The 17,786-nt window shown below is 43.8% G+C and overlaps 1 protein-coding gene across 1 annotated transcript; it reads right to left on the bottom strand.

Annotated features, from left to right (window-relative positions):
- Positions 1 to 5,475: 5,475 nt before the first annotated feature.
- On the bottom strand, positions 5,476 to 14,071 carry LOC121870986. The gene is made up of 4 exons (XM_042372990.1): positions 14,006 to 14,071; positions 10,258 to 10,419; positions 7,472 to 7,675; positions 5,476 to 6,219 (listed from the first exon to the last, which is right to left on the bottom strand). The coding sequence occupies exons 2-4, from the start codon at positions 10,405 to 10,407 to the stop codon at positions 6,040 to 6,042; spliced, it is 534 nt and encodes a 177-aa protein (XP_042228924.1). The 5' UTR covers positions 10,408 to 10,419; positions 14,006 to 14,071; the 3' UTR covers positions 5,476 to 6,039.
- Between the last annotated feature and the right edge of the window lie 3,715 nt (positions 14,072 to 17,786).

Genomic DNA, 17,786 nt, shown 5'->3' with positions numbered 1-17,786 from the left:
CCCACCAGGCCCTTCGAGTCCGTGTCGGCTGATTTCTTCAGCACAGCTGGGAAACATTTCCTAGTTGTCGCCGACCGACTCTCTGGCTGGCCTGTGGTGGTAATCTGTGGCTCGGACACGACGTCCGCGGTCACCATTCGCCACTTCCGGCACCTCTTTCGTGACCTGGGCGTCCCCGTACGTCTGCGGACGGACGGTGGGCCACAGTTCACCAGCCGGGACTTCACAGGATTCCTGGAGCGTTGGGGAGTCCGCCACATCGTGTCAACACCCCACTACCCACAGTCAAACGGCCATGCTGAGGCTGCGGTCAAGACAGTCAAGCACCTCATCCTCAAGGTGGCCCCCTTCAGGCAACATAGACTGTGAGGCGTTTGACAAAGGACTCCTGGAGTTACATAGCACTCCCACCCACACAGGACGCTCCCCTGCGCAGATCCTGTATGGTCACCCTCTCCGCTCTTGCGTTCCTGCACACGCCAAGGCCTTTGCGAAGGAGTGGCAGACCAGAGCCGAGAGCTGCGACCGCCGCGCCGCTTCACGTGCCCAGGACGCCAAGGCTCGGTATGACGACCATGCCCGCCCTCTTCAGCCACTGGAGATTGGTGCCCTTGTCCGTGTCCAGGACCCGAAGACGACACGTTGGGACAAGGTGGGCATAGTGATGGGCGTCGGCCGGTCGCGGGACTACAAGGTCAGGATGCCGAGTGGCCGTGTCTGGTGGAGGAACCGCCGCTTCCTCCGGCCAGTCCCACCCCCTGCTGCTGGCCCCCTGACCGAGGACGAGTCCCCTACACCTCACGAGGATCCGTCCCACAGTGCACCTCGACGCTCGGAGCGACTTAGGACTAAGAAGTCCGCTCAAGACAAAGACTATGAGCGTGAGGGAGGGAGGGAGATGTAGGTTATGTATCTATGCTACTGTGCCGAGTAGCAACCTTGTAAATAAGCTACTGTGCCGAGTAGCATTTATATATGTAATTACGTGGCAACACTGCACGTGTTATGTGGCAACATTGCCCCGAGGCTGCCATATGGCAAGGCAGTCTCAGTCTGACTCCGTGCCTCGTGCAAGGCACACACTAGTCGCCACTTGTATTTCTCCTATCCGTTAATAAATGGACTTCAGTGTTACCCGGTGTTTCCCTACCCATCACTGCCTTCTTCAGGGAACACTTGGAACCTTCAGTGACCCTCGGAGAATCGCACTTTTACAGGATGGAGGAGAAACTGATCACCCTCTACAGCTACTGTCTCTACACCGCAGGTTAGACACCCAAGAGCAGCACTGCTTCTCTAAGCAGACACCAGCTCCTCTTCTTGCCCCAAGCACCACGTCCTACCGACCCCAACACACCCGTCCTGCCTCAGACGCCGCCCCCGGCCCAGCAGTACTCCCTGCCACTATCCTGGACCCTCCTCCGCTCTTGCCTGGCAGCCCCTGCTCCCAACGCGGCCCATGCACCTGAGTGCAGACCCACACACCCCTCTTTTCTCCCTCAGGTACCCCCTGCTACTGTCCTGCACCCTTCTGCTGTCGTGGACCCTGCTGCTGTCATGCACCCTGCTGCTGTCATGGACCCTCTTCCTGATGCACAGCCCCTGCTCCTGCCCAGGCCCACACACCCCAGCAGGCTCATCTGAGGACTCTGTACCTGTCGCGAGGGAAGCACAACATTCATTGCCTCCACAACCCTCCTTCTCCCTCTCTCCTCCCACAGATCTTGTGTATCTAGACAAAGTTGTCTCCACTAGCGGCTGGCTCATCCTCGCCCTCGCCGTTATGTCTCACATGTGGCATACAACCCAGCCGACAACACGTCTCCTGCACCGCCCGTTCTGCCTCACATGTGCCATGCAACCCTGCAGACAACAAGTCTCCTACACGGCCTGGAGGGAAGGGGGAGTAGTGTAGTGGATTCCTCCCCTACAAACGCTGTTTGTCGCTGAGTAGCTGACCCGGCGAATTCCCCAGTGTATGCCTCGTGGTCTAGGTCAGCAACCAGCGCCGCCTTGCATGACTGAGGTCAACTATTAAGCCACGCCTACCCCCGCTATATAACACCTGACCTCGTGGTGACCTACCTCTCTTTCTACCTACAGCCAGTCCTCAAGCAACACCTCCTCCTCCTGTCTGGCGGCCCTCGCTCCCGCCAGCGACCATGGCGACCCACAAGCTGGTCCTTCTCTGAGCACCCTCACCAACCAGCTCTCTCTACATCACGCTTGTAACCACGCTGCCACTTCCCAGCACCAAGCTGCACTGTACATCCAATACAATATGTATACAGAGAGCACATTGTATGTTTCCTTTTTCCATCCCATCCTGAGTGTGAACCAACATCTCATACCCCACAAGTCTTCTAAAGGCACATGCGCAAATAGTTTCTCGTACATATCTCTATTCATTATGGAGAAATCAGCTGCAGTATCCACTTCCATGGTTACAGGTGTGTCATTAATACACAAGTCCACATTATACCTATGTTTAGCTTTCTCTTCATGACTGGTGTAAATAGTAAACACATGGGCACTCTCATCATTATCAGTGTCATGGGTTGCGCTGGGCCTCCCGCACAACCCATCCCAAATGTTTGTTTAGGTAGAGATAAGGTACCCGGCCAGCCGATAGGGGTCATCTCACGCCTCAAAACCACATTTTAGCCGGTAGGCTTTAGTCCTTGGGTTATAGAAGACCTCCTGCTCCGCGGATTTAGAACAGGGGCCATACAGTCCTACCAGTGCTACGAGTCTGTGTGTGCAAATCCCCGAGTTGTTGTTAAGTCCAGCGACAAGTTAACACATCCTGTAAAGGAAGTGATCAATGGTGAGGGCCTGTTTGCTACAAGAGCACTCCAGGCCGGCCTAATAGATCTAAACGATTAATTCCCCAGGTTGACAAACTCTCCCTTATAACTTACAGTACTGTGGCGAGAATGTGAGTGACTGACCTATCCATGCAAATTATAAGTCCAGTGTATGGAATTGTGCCAATTAAACGTAAGTGCAATTATCTGCCCGTATCTGTGACCCCTCTATTATTATTATTATCAAAGGTAATGACTGATTGGTTATGACAAGTATAACCAATAACTTAGATGGATGTTGGAAGTTAATGGAATTCATTAAATCATCATTTATAAAGTACACAACGCATTGAATGCCGGAAGCAGAGTGAAATTCTACGTAGTGATATACCATAATCTCCTGGGTGAGTAACCAGTGTGAAGGTGTCTGAGTTCTACGATAAGAAAACCACTTCCTTGCATTTAAAACGTAACAGTCAGGTCCAAAATAGCTAACACTCTCATGAATACTGTTTTTCATTTCCTTCTCTTCACCTTCAACGACATATACTCTACTTTTATCACTTCTGGCAGGGGCTGTAATTTCTTTCATACAGGCAGGAGGAATATGTCCAATACACTGACAATTGTAACATCTTGAATTCTTGAACCTACACTGAGAGCTTTCATGTTTCCCTAGGCATCTTTTACATTTTAAATCAGCATGTGTTCCTTGTTTTGTGGCAAAATTCTTCTTTCTAGCTACAGTTACTTTACACACTGAGCCAACTGTTTCACTACCAGCATTGGCAACAAATTCTCTGGTGTTTTTCTCTGCTATTTCCTTGCCTGTAGCTATCTGACATGCGTTTTCAAAAGATAAGATGGTGGTGTTCATTACGTTATTTTGTATTTTTTCATAATTCAGACCTGTCACAAAACTGTCTCTTAGAGCTCGGTTTAAGAACTGTCCAAAGTTACAGTGAATGGATAACTTCTTCAAAGCAACTATATAATCACTAACTGATTCATCTTTCCCTCTATCTCTTGCGCCAAATTTGAAAATTTCAGCGATCTCATGTGGAGCAGGATCAAAATGTTGCTTCAAAGTCTTGGTAATCTGAATCAGTGAGATGTCCTTGGGTTTGTTTGGAACCAGCAAATTGACCAGAGTAGAATAAACATCAGCTCCTACCTCTGTCAAATAGATTGCTTTCCTTTTCTCTTCAAGGGCCTTCTTCTTCTGAGCATCACCACCGTCGTCCATTAATTCATTTGCCAGAAAGAAGAAGTCCATTCTCTCGCAATATGATGTGAAGTCCTCCCTGACTGCAACAAACTCTCCAACTCGTCTGATGTATGCCATGTTTGCTTTCTTCACTATTATTCTCCAGGTTTAGACTAGCCTTCCCTTCAGTGGTCACTATCCTCTTTTCAAGGACTTCACAAACACTTTGTGAATCCCATCCTCGTCGCCAGTGTAGTATCTTACATTATTTGGTGGGAGAATGAGAAGCCACATGCTACGTCTACCTGGAGCGTTTATTCTCTGTTGTTGTAACAACTTGCCTAACATATTTCGTGATTACACAAGCCTAAACACTTTCTGACTTTGGTAAGAAGTAACGTAATATATAATGTATATATGATCAATAAAGGCAGCACATAAACATAAACATATATAACAGATGGATGCAGTAGGAGAGCAGATCACCAGTAGATCTCGCCTGGCGAAAGCCATACAGTTTTTCTTACTTCTGGTGATTCTGAGCCTCAAACTTCATTAAACGGTTATTTGATTTGCAATAAGTTTCATCGATATATATTTTGTCTATTAATGCTATATTTTCCGAGTGTTCCAAACTTCCAATAGTGTTTTATATTTTAACTATTGCTATGGACTCGTAAAGAAACTAAAAACAACTTTATTGTAATATTAACAGAAATTAACGCACTTGAACCAATGGAATGACTGTGGTATTCCCAGTGGCCCTATTTGACCAGTTGGAAGGTCGCCCAAGATACTGAAACTGTGCTCTTATCATGAACCCGTCTGTCTCACATGTTCCCGTGATACCGCTGCCAGCCACAAGACTCACTTCAACCAAATCCTGACTTCATTCAACTAACTCCCAGTTGTATATTTTATAATATAAGTCAAATTTGTAACGCTGTGTTTCGATTCTATCCTACTGTTTTTGCCTAACCTTACGAACGAGAAATATACTGGATTAAAGTCTGTTATCTCTACACTTCCAAAACAATTGCATTTTATTCAAAATGAGTTGTGAAAATTTTCACAAGTATCTTTTACTCATCATTAATGCTATAGTTTTCAAAAAGTTATGTAAATTTCAAACTATAATAATTTGCCTTTCAGGTGTTGTCTACCGGTATATTAACATTATAACATATCCAAGACCAAGTTAATGGTGTGCAGGAGCTGTAACAAGTCAGCAGAGTTCCAGCACTTTCACACATGGTAACTTGATGCACACACACAGAGAAGTACCCTATGGGTGTGCCTTCTAAGTCTCAACCCGTAATTCCAACTACTGTGATTAGGTACACATTAGGAAAGTGTCTACACCGCATGCATACACTTTAAATTTAGGGAATGTGTCAGATGCAGTTAACATACGCTATCACTGAAGAACCAAATCAATGAAGGATAATGAAGAACTAAATACAAGAGTTACATATAATTTATTTAGATGAAGCTGGCGTGTGTGTGTTAGTGAGGATGATAAGCCTGCAGGCACACTTGGACAGTATGTTGGACTTGAGTAATGACAACAAATAAAATCCACTCGTAAAGAAGCTTATAATACGAAAAAAACACTGAAGATAAATTAGTATTACACTTTTTTTTTTACAATATCATTAAAACAATGGCCAAAATACAAATATAGTTTGAAAGGTTGACTTTCCATTATAGACTACACAAGAAAAGCTAAAACGTCCTTGAAATGTCCTGTCTTATTGTGCGAACAGGGAGAGGACATGTGGCGTCGATGACAAGAAGGAAACACAAACGGACGGACAGGTGCATGAAAGAGATGAGTGGAGTTGTCGTTCTTGTTGAGGCACTGCGTCACAGCTCCTGCTTGACTTGACGAACGCTGCTACTTCTGGAGAATCTCCTTCTTAACTATGTTGAAGATTATGATACTTGTAATACTTGTAATATTGAAAAAGCGCGTGGATGTTGTTTATAAGGCCATGGCGGCTTGGGCACCAATAAAGAAGATATTTAACAACAACAGGGCTTTCGTATTCCCAGAAAGTCGACCATGAGATCATAAGAGGATACGAGATTGAAGTGAGGGACACTCTCTGGCCAGATGGAGCTCTCGTGGGGAGGGACCCTGATGTCCTCGACGGGTAGGCGGTACGGGTGTTTCATCCAGATGGGCTGGTATCCCGGTTTCACCTGCCGACAAGACCATGCACGCGTTAACACTCGCCTTAGACGACATTAAAGTACACTTGGATGATTTTTTTCAGTGGGTGTTGCAGAATAAAGATTCTCCCTGTACACAGCTGTATTTCTCCAACGTCAGGAGAGCTTTTAATCATAAAAATATAAATATCTGCGAGGTTTCATTCGCAGATATCGCATAATGAGATCGATGTCTGATCCTACGCCGAAATGAGGAACCACTAGCGTCTCGTGGGGTGGAATCCAGATGCAGTCCCAGTCCCACGGGTGCCGGTACCAGATGGGGTCCAGTGTCCTTAGCTGTCAAGAAAGCCAGTAATTAACATGCGAAGTACCCGACAGTGGGAGTACGTTCTTACGTGTAATGTTGGGCACAAGGGAGCTAAATGTGTGACTTAGTGGGACCTACACCCTAATACTTCACAACACTAATACTTCGAGGCCCTATGATCACTGAATCTTGAGATATTGTCTATTGATTTTTGAATGAATCATAATATCTAGTTGGTTATAAACAATACTCTAAACAACAAAGATGATATAATGTACAGCCTCTTCCACTTCCAACTGGTACAGTTAACGTTGTCAATCCTTCCTCTCCATGTGGTGTGAAACCCGGGAATATCGACTCGTGGATCCGAAACATTCACTAGCGAGAGGGAGAAGGGGGCTGACTATACCAGTTGGATGTGGAAGAGACTGTACATATTCTAGTGTAACTTCACTACTGCTTGGATTGCATTTTTTATGTTATATAATTTTGTGGCATAAATATGTCATTTTGGTAGAAATAACATTTACTGAAGAGTCACTGACCAGTGATAGATATTCGTGCATTTTTCGGATGTTAAGACTTTCATGCACATGCGCAGTCAATATACTGAAATATGGATTCTAGGTGTTATACTATAATTTACTCTACCAGAAGATTATCTACAAGATGATGAGGACCTGGGCAATAATCCCTGATATAAGCTGTTAGATGTGTTCCCTTGTGGGCAGAACTACAAGTGGGTCTACTAAATACAGAGAAAATACAACTGCGCTGAGTAAGTCTGGAACACTGCGTACACCGTAGTATACTGCCAAACATACTGGTACCTGCGTGCAAAATATACTGGATAACTTAATTACTGTGGGAGCGGCCTCAGACCAGGACACCATACAAGAGACCGTAGGAAGACACCAGGTGGGAGAACTGCTGTCCCTGGGGCCAGAAGGACCCCCTGTTGTGAGGCATTACCTCATCCTCAACACGCAGGTAGTGTGGGTGATGGACCGTCTTCACCAACATCGGTGGGGACCTGGCAGTCTTCTCAGGAGACTCGGCTGCCTTGGGAGTTAGGACTTCGTAGGTAACTTCGTCGGGGTATCTGGAGGGTGAGGGAGGAGCGCTGGTCGCCCGCTCTCTGAAGATGGTGCCGTCCATGGGGAAAGTTTTGAGGCGCTGGGGACAGAGGAAAGGGCAGGCCGGGCGTGAGACATGTGCTCGTGCAGGACACAAGGTGGTACATGGAAGGAGCATCACAGCAGTAGTGTCTTAATCATCTAAGATGCAACAATCATCAAGCTATCAGGATCAGGGACTTGTACAGTACATGATAATACTGGCGGAACCAAAGATTTTCCTAACTGTTAGCAAACTACATTTGTCTATATGGTTCAAAGTGGTTTACACAATGTAAATTTAAATTACGTACAATAAAATAGATGAAGAATTAATGGATAAAGCATGTGCGAATTTCATGGCCAGAATTTCTAATATAAAAAATTGCAGTAAATAATCTGATGTATGATTTTATATCTTTATAATTCAGAAAACAAAAGATAATTGCAAAGTATTTTTGAGCCAATTAAAAGAAATATCAAATGAACATAAATTTTTCTCTGGTGACATAAAAAACTTTGTTCCCTTATCCTGTTGGGGTCAAGCGGAAAACAATAAGACTATTGATCTAAATCTAAAGACTGTTTCTTGTGACATCATCCAGACCAGTGTAGGAACCACGTGTTGCAGGGACTTGTCTCACACCATTCTAAGACTATGGAGCTGTAAGGTTTATTCCAGAGATACAAACCATTCCAGGAACCAAGGATGGAAAAAAATATGAATCATGCAACCGGACAGAAGGCACTCACTCCATCGTGGAGCAATCATTATATTCCAGACGCAACTAACCTAGAATTACTGGGTATGTGGCAGTCAACGCTACAGGTTTTGACAACAGAGGCATAAAGACGATGGTGCCTCAAAATACAATAAAATCACTATAATGCAAATTAAGTGAAGTGAAGTCGGTCGTTTAGGCTCTGTGAACGGAACACTCCTGGAACTCCGTTTTAATCTCACACAGAGGCATCAGAACGACACACACACTGCCAATATCACTAGAAGGGAGAGTTTGACTGTATCTCGCTACCACTGTGTCTATAAGAGACTCACTTTTCTACAACTATCATATGAACACACGCTTAAGAGCACAGCAGGGAAACGCCAGGGGCAGTACACACTGGGTCAAGGAGACTAGGCCCTGATACCATAATTACCAAGCCAATACCCATGAGTTGAAAGGGGCAAGCAAGGGGCAGGACTTTGATACTAATACTTTTTGTACACCTGTGGTGTGAGGTGTCGACACAACATATACCTATCAGTGTTAAAACTGAACATACTTGAATACAAAGGCTCTAATGTAATGCTGTGTTGTAAGCTCATACCACAGTTATGAGAAAAACAAAAACAGTACTTTATGGAGGGGAGGGGAGGGGAGGGGAGGGAGGCGTAGACGTTATAAGAGCAGCCCAAACAGTGGCCCCTCAGCTGGTGACTGATGGCTCCTCTCACTTGGTTGGTGATGACAAAGTTAGTTTACTCACGGTGGAGAGCTTCTACCCACGGTGTAATGACTGTGCTTTTGGTTTACTTAGATTTTTTTTTAGTAATACTTACATGGTCAGTTTTTATATCGTAAACCGGATTTAAAAATAGTAACTCACATTTACACTACAGTACACCTTCAGCTGAAGTAAACATAACTTCCAGCTATTAAAAAAAGAAGACATTTTGGGATATTAAAAAATAAGAAAAACCCTTTGCAATGCAGTAAAGCATTTAGAAAAATGAATAGCGAAGAACAACCCCTTGTGGTCCCAAACAGCTCAAGGGTTGGAAGAGTTCCTAAATAGAAGTTTTGTATATACTAAACTATCAAAATCCACCAAAGGGTGTTGATTGTATGTAGAAGTCTGCGTGCTTTATTGGGCTAATGAAATATATATATATATATATATATATATATATATATATATATATATATATATATATATATATATATATATATATATATATATGTATATATATACGTAAAAACGACCTGATTCTTTAAGTGAGTTTTATTATAGTTTACTTTGTTTATTTGGATGATAAAATTCATCAAATCTATAAGTTCATATTTAAGTACCAATGATGACAAGAATCAAATCATAGTTTATATAAGTTAACACCAGTCTTATTAAATGTTATTACTCTTATCATGATGCTGTCAGAAACACTGTATATTATGCTGTCTCTGACGGGGGCTTCTGTACATTATAGATGAGTTAACTGATAAGAGAGAGAAATATACTGCAGCTTCGTCCTCCCAGTCAATCAACCGTTAGTCTCAATAAGTAACTGGATGGGGAGAAAATTATGAATAAACCCCTTGTGAGTCGAGTCAGGCATTAATATGATGAGTGAAATATAACCTTGTTTAATTTCTAGCAGCAGTTAAAAGTTTCACCACCCACAAAATTGTTAGGAAAAAAAGTGGGTCCTGTGTGACGGCCCTGACTGTCGGTGTGAACATGAACACTGTACTCATCCGATCTCACTTACCCGTTTAGACCCAAGCAAACACAGCATCCAATCTAATATATTTTGTACAATAGAAAATTAACTAGGCATCACAAGGGAACGAGTCCGATAAAGGTTTAACTAGAATCAGATGTTGTCAAGTTATATGAGTCACCCTATGTAGAGTAACTGACCTCGGCCAGAGACTGGTGACCAGGCTGCTCTTCGACCGCCTTCATTTCCTTGTCGAAGTAGTGGGTAAGAGGCTTGTAGTAGTTGTTCATGTAGCCATAGTTGTAGCTATACACCCTTGACCGGGGCTTCTGGTAGGCGTAGCGGGGCATTATTACGGCCACCTGAGGACACAAGATCAACATTAGTGATACTTTGTTTTTGTTTATCTAAGGTTGAAGGCAGACTGTATCCTTGTGTCAGTCTGTCATTCAACAAATATTCCATTTATATTGATTCCAATGGAGTCACCTAGTCATTCAAACTGGCGGTAGAGACAGCAACGTATAGCACCAAAATGGAAGATTTTCACTCCAAAATAGTGTTGTCACTGAGCTATGTACGCGCTGTCACATGTACATTTATACATCCTGAAACATAAACAATGAAGCTTTGAATATTCCTTGGCCCAACAGGCAAGGTTGTAGGTCTGCCTCCCAACACCTGGAGGCCGCCGCGTCACACACCCAATAAGGTTCTTGGCGCACCACCAATACTACACCCGAGGCTCCCACCACAACACTTTACCCAGGATAAACACCGTCATTTGCTGCCTTCTAATCTACTGTAGCTTGTCTAAACCCATAAGACAACAGAATAAACTTAAAGGTGGTAAACTTTTGTAACACTTTCCTGAGGATAGAGAAACGTTTTTTATACAAGTAAGAACAACGAACAAGACGAGCTATTATTCTGAAAGCTTAAAACGTTTTACTTGTAACAATTTACAATATTCAATATGAACAATTTGATTAAATTAGTAAACAACTGATGGCCTCCATGTTCGGTGGCACGTGGCCAAGACGATAACAAACCTGGTCAAGACGATAACACACCTGGTCAAGACGATAACACACCTGGTCAAGACGATAACACACCGGGTCAAGACGATAACACACCTGGTCAAGAGGCAATACCAACACACACACAGACATACGACTGGCTCTATCTGGTTGCTGGATCACACAATACATAAAATGACACACGCACGACCATGACAGTGACAACGGTCTTGGCAGACTCTATCCATCTGCTGACAGCCAGAACCTTGATTATATCCCGGAGTGACATATGAGCTGTAGTGTCTGACAGTTTTCTTCTTTTTGCAAAGTCTTGTCACACGATAGATGCTGTAGGGAAGCGTCACGCGACAGATGCTGGAGGGACGCATTACACATAATATGGGTTGGTGGTGCGCGACTGGAGGCTGACGCACGTCGTGTGGGCAGGACGGGAGTTAAGTCAGGCGCTTGCTGACGTAAGTAAATCAGACTGACGTATGTACAGTCACTCAAAAAGCTATCTTAAATTTTTTTTGAAAAAATAAGACACAAATGGGCGTAGGATTTTGGCAACCCTACCGAAACAACAGGAGTCGCAGTGTTCAATCTGAAATTCAACTGTCACCCCAAGTACAGATGATTTTTTGAGTGACTGTACAAATGACTGACAAAAAATAAATGCTCAGAACCTCTTAATGGTACATCAGATCACTTGGCCATTGTCCCAGTTGATAGTAAATTCGTCCGTTCTTCTACCACAGTAACTTTTTCCTGCAGTAAACTTTAACATTCTTTATTTCTCCTCCACCTCCTGCCAGTGTCCTTATGCCTTCCCCATTATCGTCGAGGCAGAATTTAAAGTTTGCTTCCCATAGTAACATGTGAGGAAGGATTATTCTATAAGATTACAGCATTAGTTTCATCCTCATTCCTGGTGTGTCTCGTCAGTGTAATAATATTAAGGTTACGTGGTACACCTGCGGGGACGTGTCATCTGTCACCTCGCCAACATAAAACCTTTTGTGTCGTGGCAGCAAGAAGCTATATAAAGACGAGTGGGCGGGTGGGTGGGTGTGGTCGCCTGTGACACACTTCACCTACTGGCTCAGCTGCACTCTGCCATCATCTTCTGGCACAGCTACAGTGTTAAATTCCTCGGGCAGCATCAGGTGGCTAGGCAGGTGATGAATATGCCGGGTGTCCTCCAGGAGAGTGCCGACAGGTGAAGGTGTTCAGGGGCACGAATTCTCAACTTTCTTTAAACAGCTAAATGAATGTCTTTGCTGAGTTACTGAACCACTGAGATGTTTCTTAATACTGTGCCCCCGGTCAACTCACCACACAGCCTCCATAATGCTCCTCTGGACCACAACGCAGCTTATGACCAGCTTCTGCTCTTCATTGTTTGTTAGTCGTGTGATAATCGAGATTCATCACAAATAGCTTCAGCAGATCCACATTACTCGTACAGTAGGTTGTGACGATATTGTTTGATCATTTGAGAATTCTGATCTCGGGAATGTGAGAAAGTTTAGTTTATTGGGAGAAACATTTCGACACTGCCAGACTGTTGACAGTGTAGGGTCATGGAAAATATACATGTGACGTCATCTGGTGCCACTGGCGGACACCCAACACTGAGAAACTAGGAAGTTTTAAGTCATGATGCCAGATTTAGTAAAAGGAATCTTTCTTAGTATATTTAGCACACCGAAAGCTGTGTTAATTGTACTCGGTATCTTCTCCTTTAATAAGTATTAATATTCACACTCTCTCGTGTATATATATATATATATATATATATATATATATATATATATATATATATATATATATATATATATATATATATATATATATATATATATATATATATATATATAATGTGTGTGTGTGTGTGTTGGGCTCAGAAATCGAAAAACGACCACTACGCGTTGTGGTTGTTTTCAAAATAACCAGAAAGCGAAATTTTGCGCTTGGGTTTAAAACTAACGCAATCCAAACCAACCTAACCTAACCTAACCTAACCTAACCTAACCTAACCTAACCTAACTTAACCTAACCTAACCTAAACTAGAGCAAAATCTCGCTTGTGGTTATTTTACAAACAACCACAACACTTTGTGGTCGCTTTTCGCTTTCTGAGCCCAACAGACACACACACACATACACACACACGAGTCAGAAACAGTTTAGTTTAAACTAGTCAAAACCAGAAGCCACATTGGCTGTGTGGTACACCTAGTATGACCTAGGCCAAACTAGTTACACCAAAGAAGGATGGGGAACCCGAAATACAGATACAACTTGGCAGGGCAGCTAGTAATTAAGTTAAGAAAAACGTACAATTGATAGAGATGAATAAACTGTAGGTCAAAGAACAAGGTCACAGCTCACGGTCAAAACTTTGGGGGTAAGAATGACACAACTAATGGCTACTGGACTTAAAGAACAGGGTGAGAGGTGGTGAGGGAGGGAGGGAAGTGGTGAGGGAGGAGGAAGGGTGAGGGAAGTGAGGGAGGTGGTAAAGGAGGGAGGGGGTGAGGGAGGTGAGGGAGGGTAACACATCGCTTCGCCTCACGGCAACCTGACTTTTTATAGCTCATCATGGTGAGACGCTGTGCCAAGTACCACCTGCGGCTACACCTACACCTCTCACTCCTGCCGCCGACCTGTAGAGCCACACAAGATGCCAGAGAGAGAGAGAGAGAGAGAGAGAGAGAGAGAGAGAGAGAGAGAGAGAGAGAGAGAGAGAGAGAGAGAGAATTTCCAGTATTGATAAACAAAACAAACCCGAAAAACTATAACTTCTCTACTGTAATCTAAGACCAGGTAGCTGTCACGCCACTTGATCAAGTTGTGTTTGAATTAGAGAAACCATAATAAAAAAACCACTTTATATATAAAACCCCAAATTGAAGTACTTTACCTTTACACCAAATGAACTGCAGGTGAACCGGTTTATGATCGATCTAAGTGAATCACATCGACTCACTCAGCCGGCGGTGGAGACTGACGGAATGTTCAGTGGTCGTGAGAAGAGTTACAGTTGTTTGTGTGACGGAGAGAGGCGCTACTAGTGTCCCTGTCTCTACTCACCACACAGAACAAACCAACAGTATTTCAGTAGGATGTAAAGTGTCCTTTTTATGTCGCCAACTACTGTACTGGAACATGTAAATTATAGCAGGACTCTGATCTTTTCTTACCTTTTAAAATTATGGGTTTAATTGTTCTTCTCACACAATATTGTTGGTCCATACTACAAGTTTGTCCTTCAAGAGTTCACGGCCGGATTTAGTACACGGATTGGAAGCTAAAGAACCGAATGTAAATATGTGTGAATCATCGTATGTCTCAATATTCCTCGAGTCGAGTCGTGTTTGGATTAGATAAAAACATGAAAGTAATTTTTTCTGGGCATGTAATCTCTTTAGAATGAGTTTAGTGATGCACTGTATGACACACACATAGTGCAGCAGCTCCCCACAAAAAATAATGGAGTTAATTGAGATCTAATGGACTGGGTAGTAGCCAGGGGACAAAACTCAAATTATTGGACTGGTATAATGGAATTCATTGAAGCTCACATCAATGACTGACGTTATCACATTATATATTTTATGTTCTCTTGTCTCTTCTTTAATTTTACCTTTCCCGCTAGAGGGCGTTTACACACTTGAGTCTACATGCCACATCTCGGATAGTTCTTATACGGCAATAACCAGCTGTTAACATTATTGTTACTAGAATAATAACGAGTTGAAATAAACGTTGATGGATGAAGTAATTATCTCGTGAGGCCTTGATCACATACTTGTGCAAGGCTTCAGGATTTGGTTTTTGTCAAGAATGTTGCAAGAGAAGATGAAAGTGACAACAGTGGCACACATTCTCACTGTGCCAAGATCCTGCTTATATTCAGCTGAATCTTTCCTTTTAAGTTGAAGATTAGAACTTATATTGACGGAGATCTTTTTTTTATTATTATTTATTGGGCACCCGCCTACATCCTTGTGTAAGGTGAAGCGCAGAAGCTTTTACAGCGCCCAACAGGAAGGCATGCTTGCCTTTATGTCTCATGAGTTAAGGGCGGAGGTCTTTCTTTTTATTTTATTTTTTTTTATTATTTATTGGGCATCCCCCTACATCCTTGTGTAAGGTGAAGCGCAGAAGTGTTCACAGCGGTGTGAGCATTCCTTGTACTTGACCCGAGGAGGTCACATGGGGAAGTCACGTGGGAGGGGTAGAAATATGTGCAGGAAGAGTTTCTCTTGTCGTGGGATATGGAAATTCGAATGTGTGGTGTGCTGACGCAGTGAGAGGAACATCCCACCCACACCACACCACGACAACACCTATACCGCCACATCCCACCCACACCACACCACGACATCACCTATACCGCCACATCCCACCCAAACCAGCACCACACCCTACCCACATCACCATCACTTTCAACATGAAGAAAATAAACTTGCTGGTCTCTGACCCCTGCACGGGTTACTGTCAACAGATCTTAGCTAATGACTAACAGAAAGAACGTTCACTCGTGAGAAAAATGATGTGAGAATCCACCAAGTCGGGAGCGTTAGCTTGATGGGTTCTCACGACGTCTTGTAACAACCACAAAAATTATGTTCTTTTAATTTATTTATAACTTCCACTACTTATTGGCACACAACGATGTCTTAAATGGACCATATTTTTGTTTGCCTTATGCGAATTAATTTCTATTAAGCTGTGGTTATAAAAACAAACAAATATAGTTATTTGTTTAAAAAAAAAAGTGAAACTAATACACCAACAAAAATACAACAGCTTGAGCAAAGAGTAAAGGGAGTACAAGAAGCAGAAGCTGAAGTACAGTAGGTGTGAGAACGTGTAGTTGTCGCGAGGCTAAACATAGAGGGTGCTGGTGGGCACTGGCTGGCAGACCCGGAGCGGAACCATTATTGAAACCGGCAGTAAACATTGCTTATTAGGCCGTGTTTAGCCGACACACTTCCGGTAAGTGGGGGCCCTGAGGTGTGGTTATATACACCAGGGAAGAATATAGGAACGTACTGCAGGTAACAACAGTGCCGGATTTAGACCTGTGGAGGCCCTGGGTAGCCTCTTTGTGGAGGTCCCCCCCCCCCTCATTTAATCGACAGACACATGACAACCGATGTGCAGATGCTACACGACCCAACTCCCTCCGACCGACTGTCAACAAACACAGCACCCTGATGGCATTCGTAATGGAAGTGATAATGAAAAAAATATATATTTTTTTTAATCTCAATTTCGTTATTCCATGTAGTTCATTTTTAATCAATACATGTTTGTGGAATTCTAAATATATTATTAGCAACTCAAACAATAGCATTCATTAAAAATATACAGTTCATAGGAAAACCAGGTATATATGAATTTCAAGGAGTAGCTATCCTAATTTCTATCACGCTTCTTGCTGAACATAGTTTTAAGTGATGGAATAGATAAACATGAATTTTAAAGAATGAAAATAAATATAATTCAAATGAATAAACAAATTAATAAAATATTGTAATATGTGGAGGCCCCCAGATTGTGGAGGCCCCTGGGTAGCTGCCCACTTTGCCCACTCCTGAATCCGGCCCTGGGTAACAAAGGTTGTGACAAATTAGTTACGACTCGCGATCCTGATAAGCAGAGAGGGACGTGGCAGCGGCGGTGAGAGGCTGTCGTTCTTATATAAGTGTTTTTGTCCAGTGGTTCTGTGAAGAGATCCTTTTCTCAGTGTGGTTGCTCGTGTCTGGGAGAAACTGACTAACAGGTTATAAAAGAGACTGGATGAACTGACTAACAGATGAACTAACACAAGACCGGAATGACGTAATGAAGTACTGAATACTGATGAAGGCGTTACTGAAATAGAAGGAACTAACAAGGTACTGAAAAAAGAAAAGAACAAATAAGACAGAAATAAAAAGAAGGATAGAGATAGAGGGGGTCGTGTGGAGAGGGAGGAGAACAGCTGGCGATATAATTCTGGGGGACCAAGGTTGTGGAGGATACACCAGGTGGCGCCGGTGACACTGACTTCATGGACCATCATCATGTGAGGGAAGGTGCCATAAAAAAACAACTGGGTATGAGGGGAGACTGCAGGTGGTGGAGACAAGGACACAGGGTTGGCAGGCAATATGGAACACTTGTAGCTCGTGTCCTCTTTAGTTATCTCACAAGCAGAGCTAACAAGATGAGACGACTGGTGTTGGGGAAGTTGGGTGGTGGTGTAGGGATGGAGGTGGTGGTGTAGGGGTGGGGGTGGTGGTGTAGGCATGGAGGTGGTGGTGTAGGGGTGGAGGTGGTGGTGGGTGGTGGTGTAGGTGGTGGTGGTGTAGGGGTGGAGGTGGTGGTGGGTGGTGGTATAGGGGTGGAGGTGGTGTAGGGGTGGAGGTGGTGATGTAAGGTGGAGGTGGTGGTGGGTGGTGGTGTGTAGGGGTGGAGGTGGTGGTGTAAGGGTGGAGGTTGTGGGTGGTAGTGTAGGGGTGGAGGTGGTGGTGTAAGGGTGGAGGTTGTGGGTGGTAGTGTAGGGGTGGAGGTGGTGGTGGGAGGTGGTGTAGGGGTGGAGGTGGTGGGTGACAACAATAAAAGTTGGCGGACGGCCTTTAGAAGGTAGCTTGCTGCAGTGACCGAGTGAGGAAGAATGCTTCAGTTTACAGGTTCATCTCCAACACATA

This window comes from Homarus americanus, unplaced genomic scaffold (assembly GCF_018991925.1).
Source record: "Homarus americanus isolate GMGI-L3 unplaced genomic scaffold, GMGI_Hamer_2.0 scaffold52512, whole genome shotgun sequence".
Lineage (NCBI taxonomy): Eukaryota > Metazoa > Arthropoda > Malacostraca > Decapoda > Nephropidae > Homarus > Homarus americanus.
Note: the sequence above shows the minus strand (reverse complement) of the source record. Positions and strands in the feature narration are given on the sequence as shown.

Excerpts from the sequence above, each read along its gene's own strand:
- LOC121870986 (XM_042372990.1), bottom strand. The coding sequence starts at position 10,407 with ATGCCCCGCTACGCCTACCAGAAGCCCCGGTCAAGGGTGTATAGCTAC. Across the intron at positions 7,676-10,257 it reads GTCACCAGTCTCTGGCCGAG|CGCCTCAAAACTTTCCCCAT; the intron begins GTCAGTTACTCT and ends CTCTGTCCCCAG. Across the intron at positions 6,220-7,471 it reads ACCTGCGTGTTGAGGATGAG|GTGAAACCGGGATACCAGCC; the intron begins GTAATGCCTCAC and ends TCTTGTCGGCAG.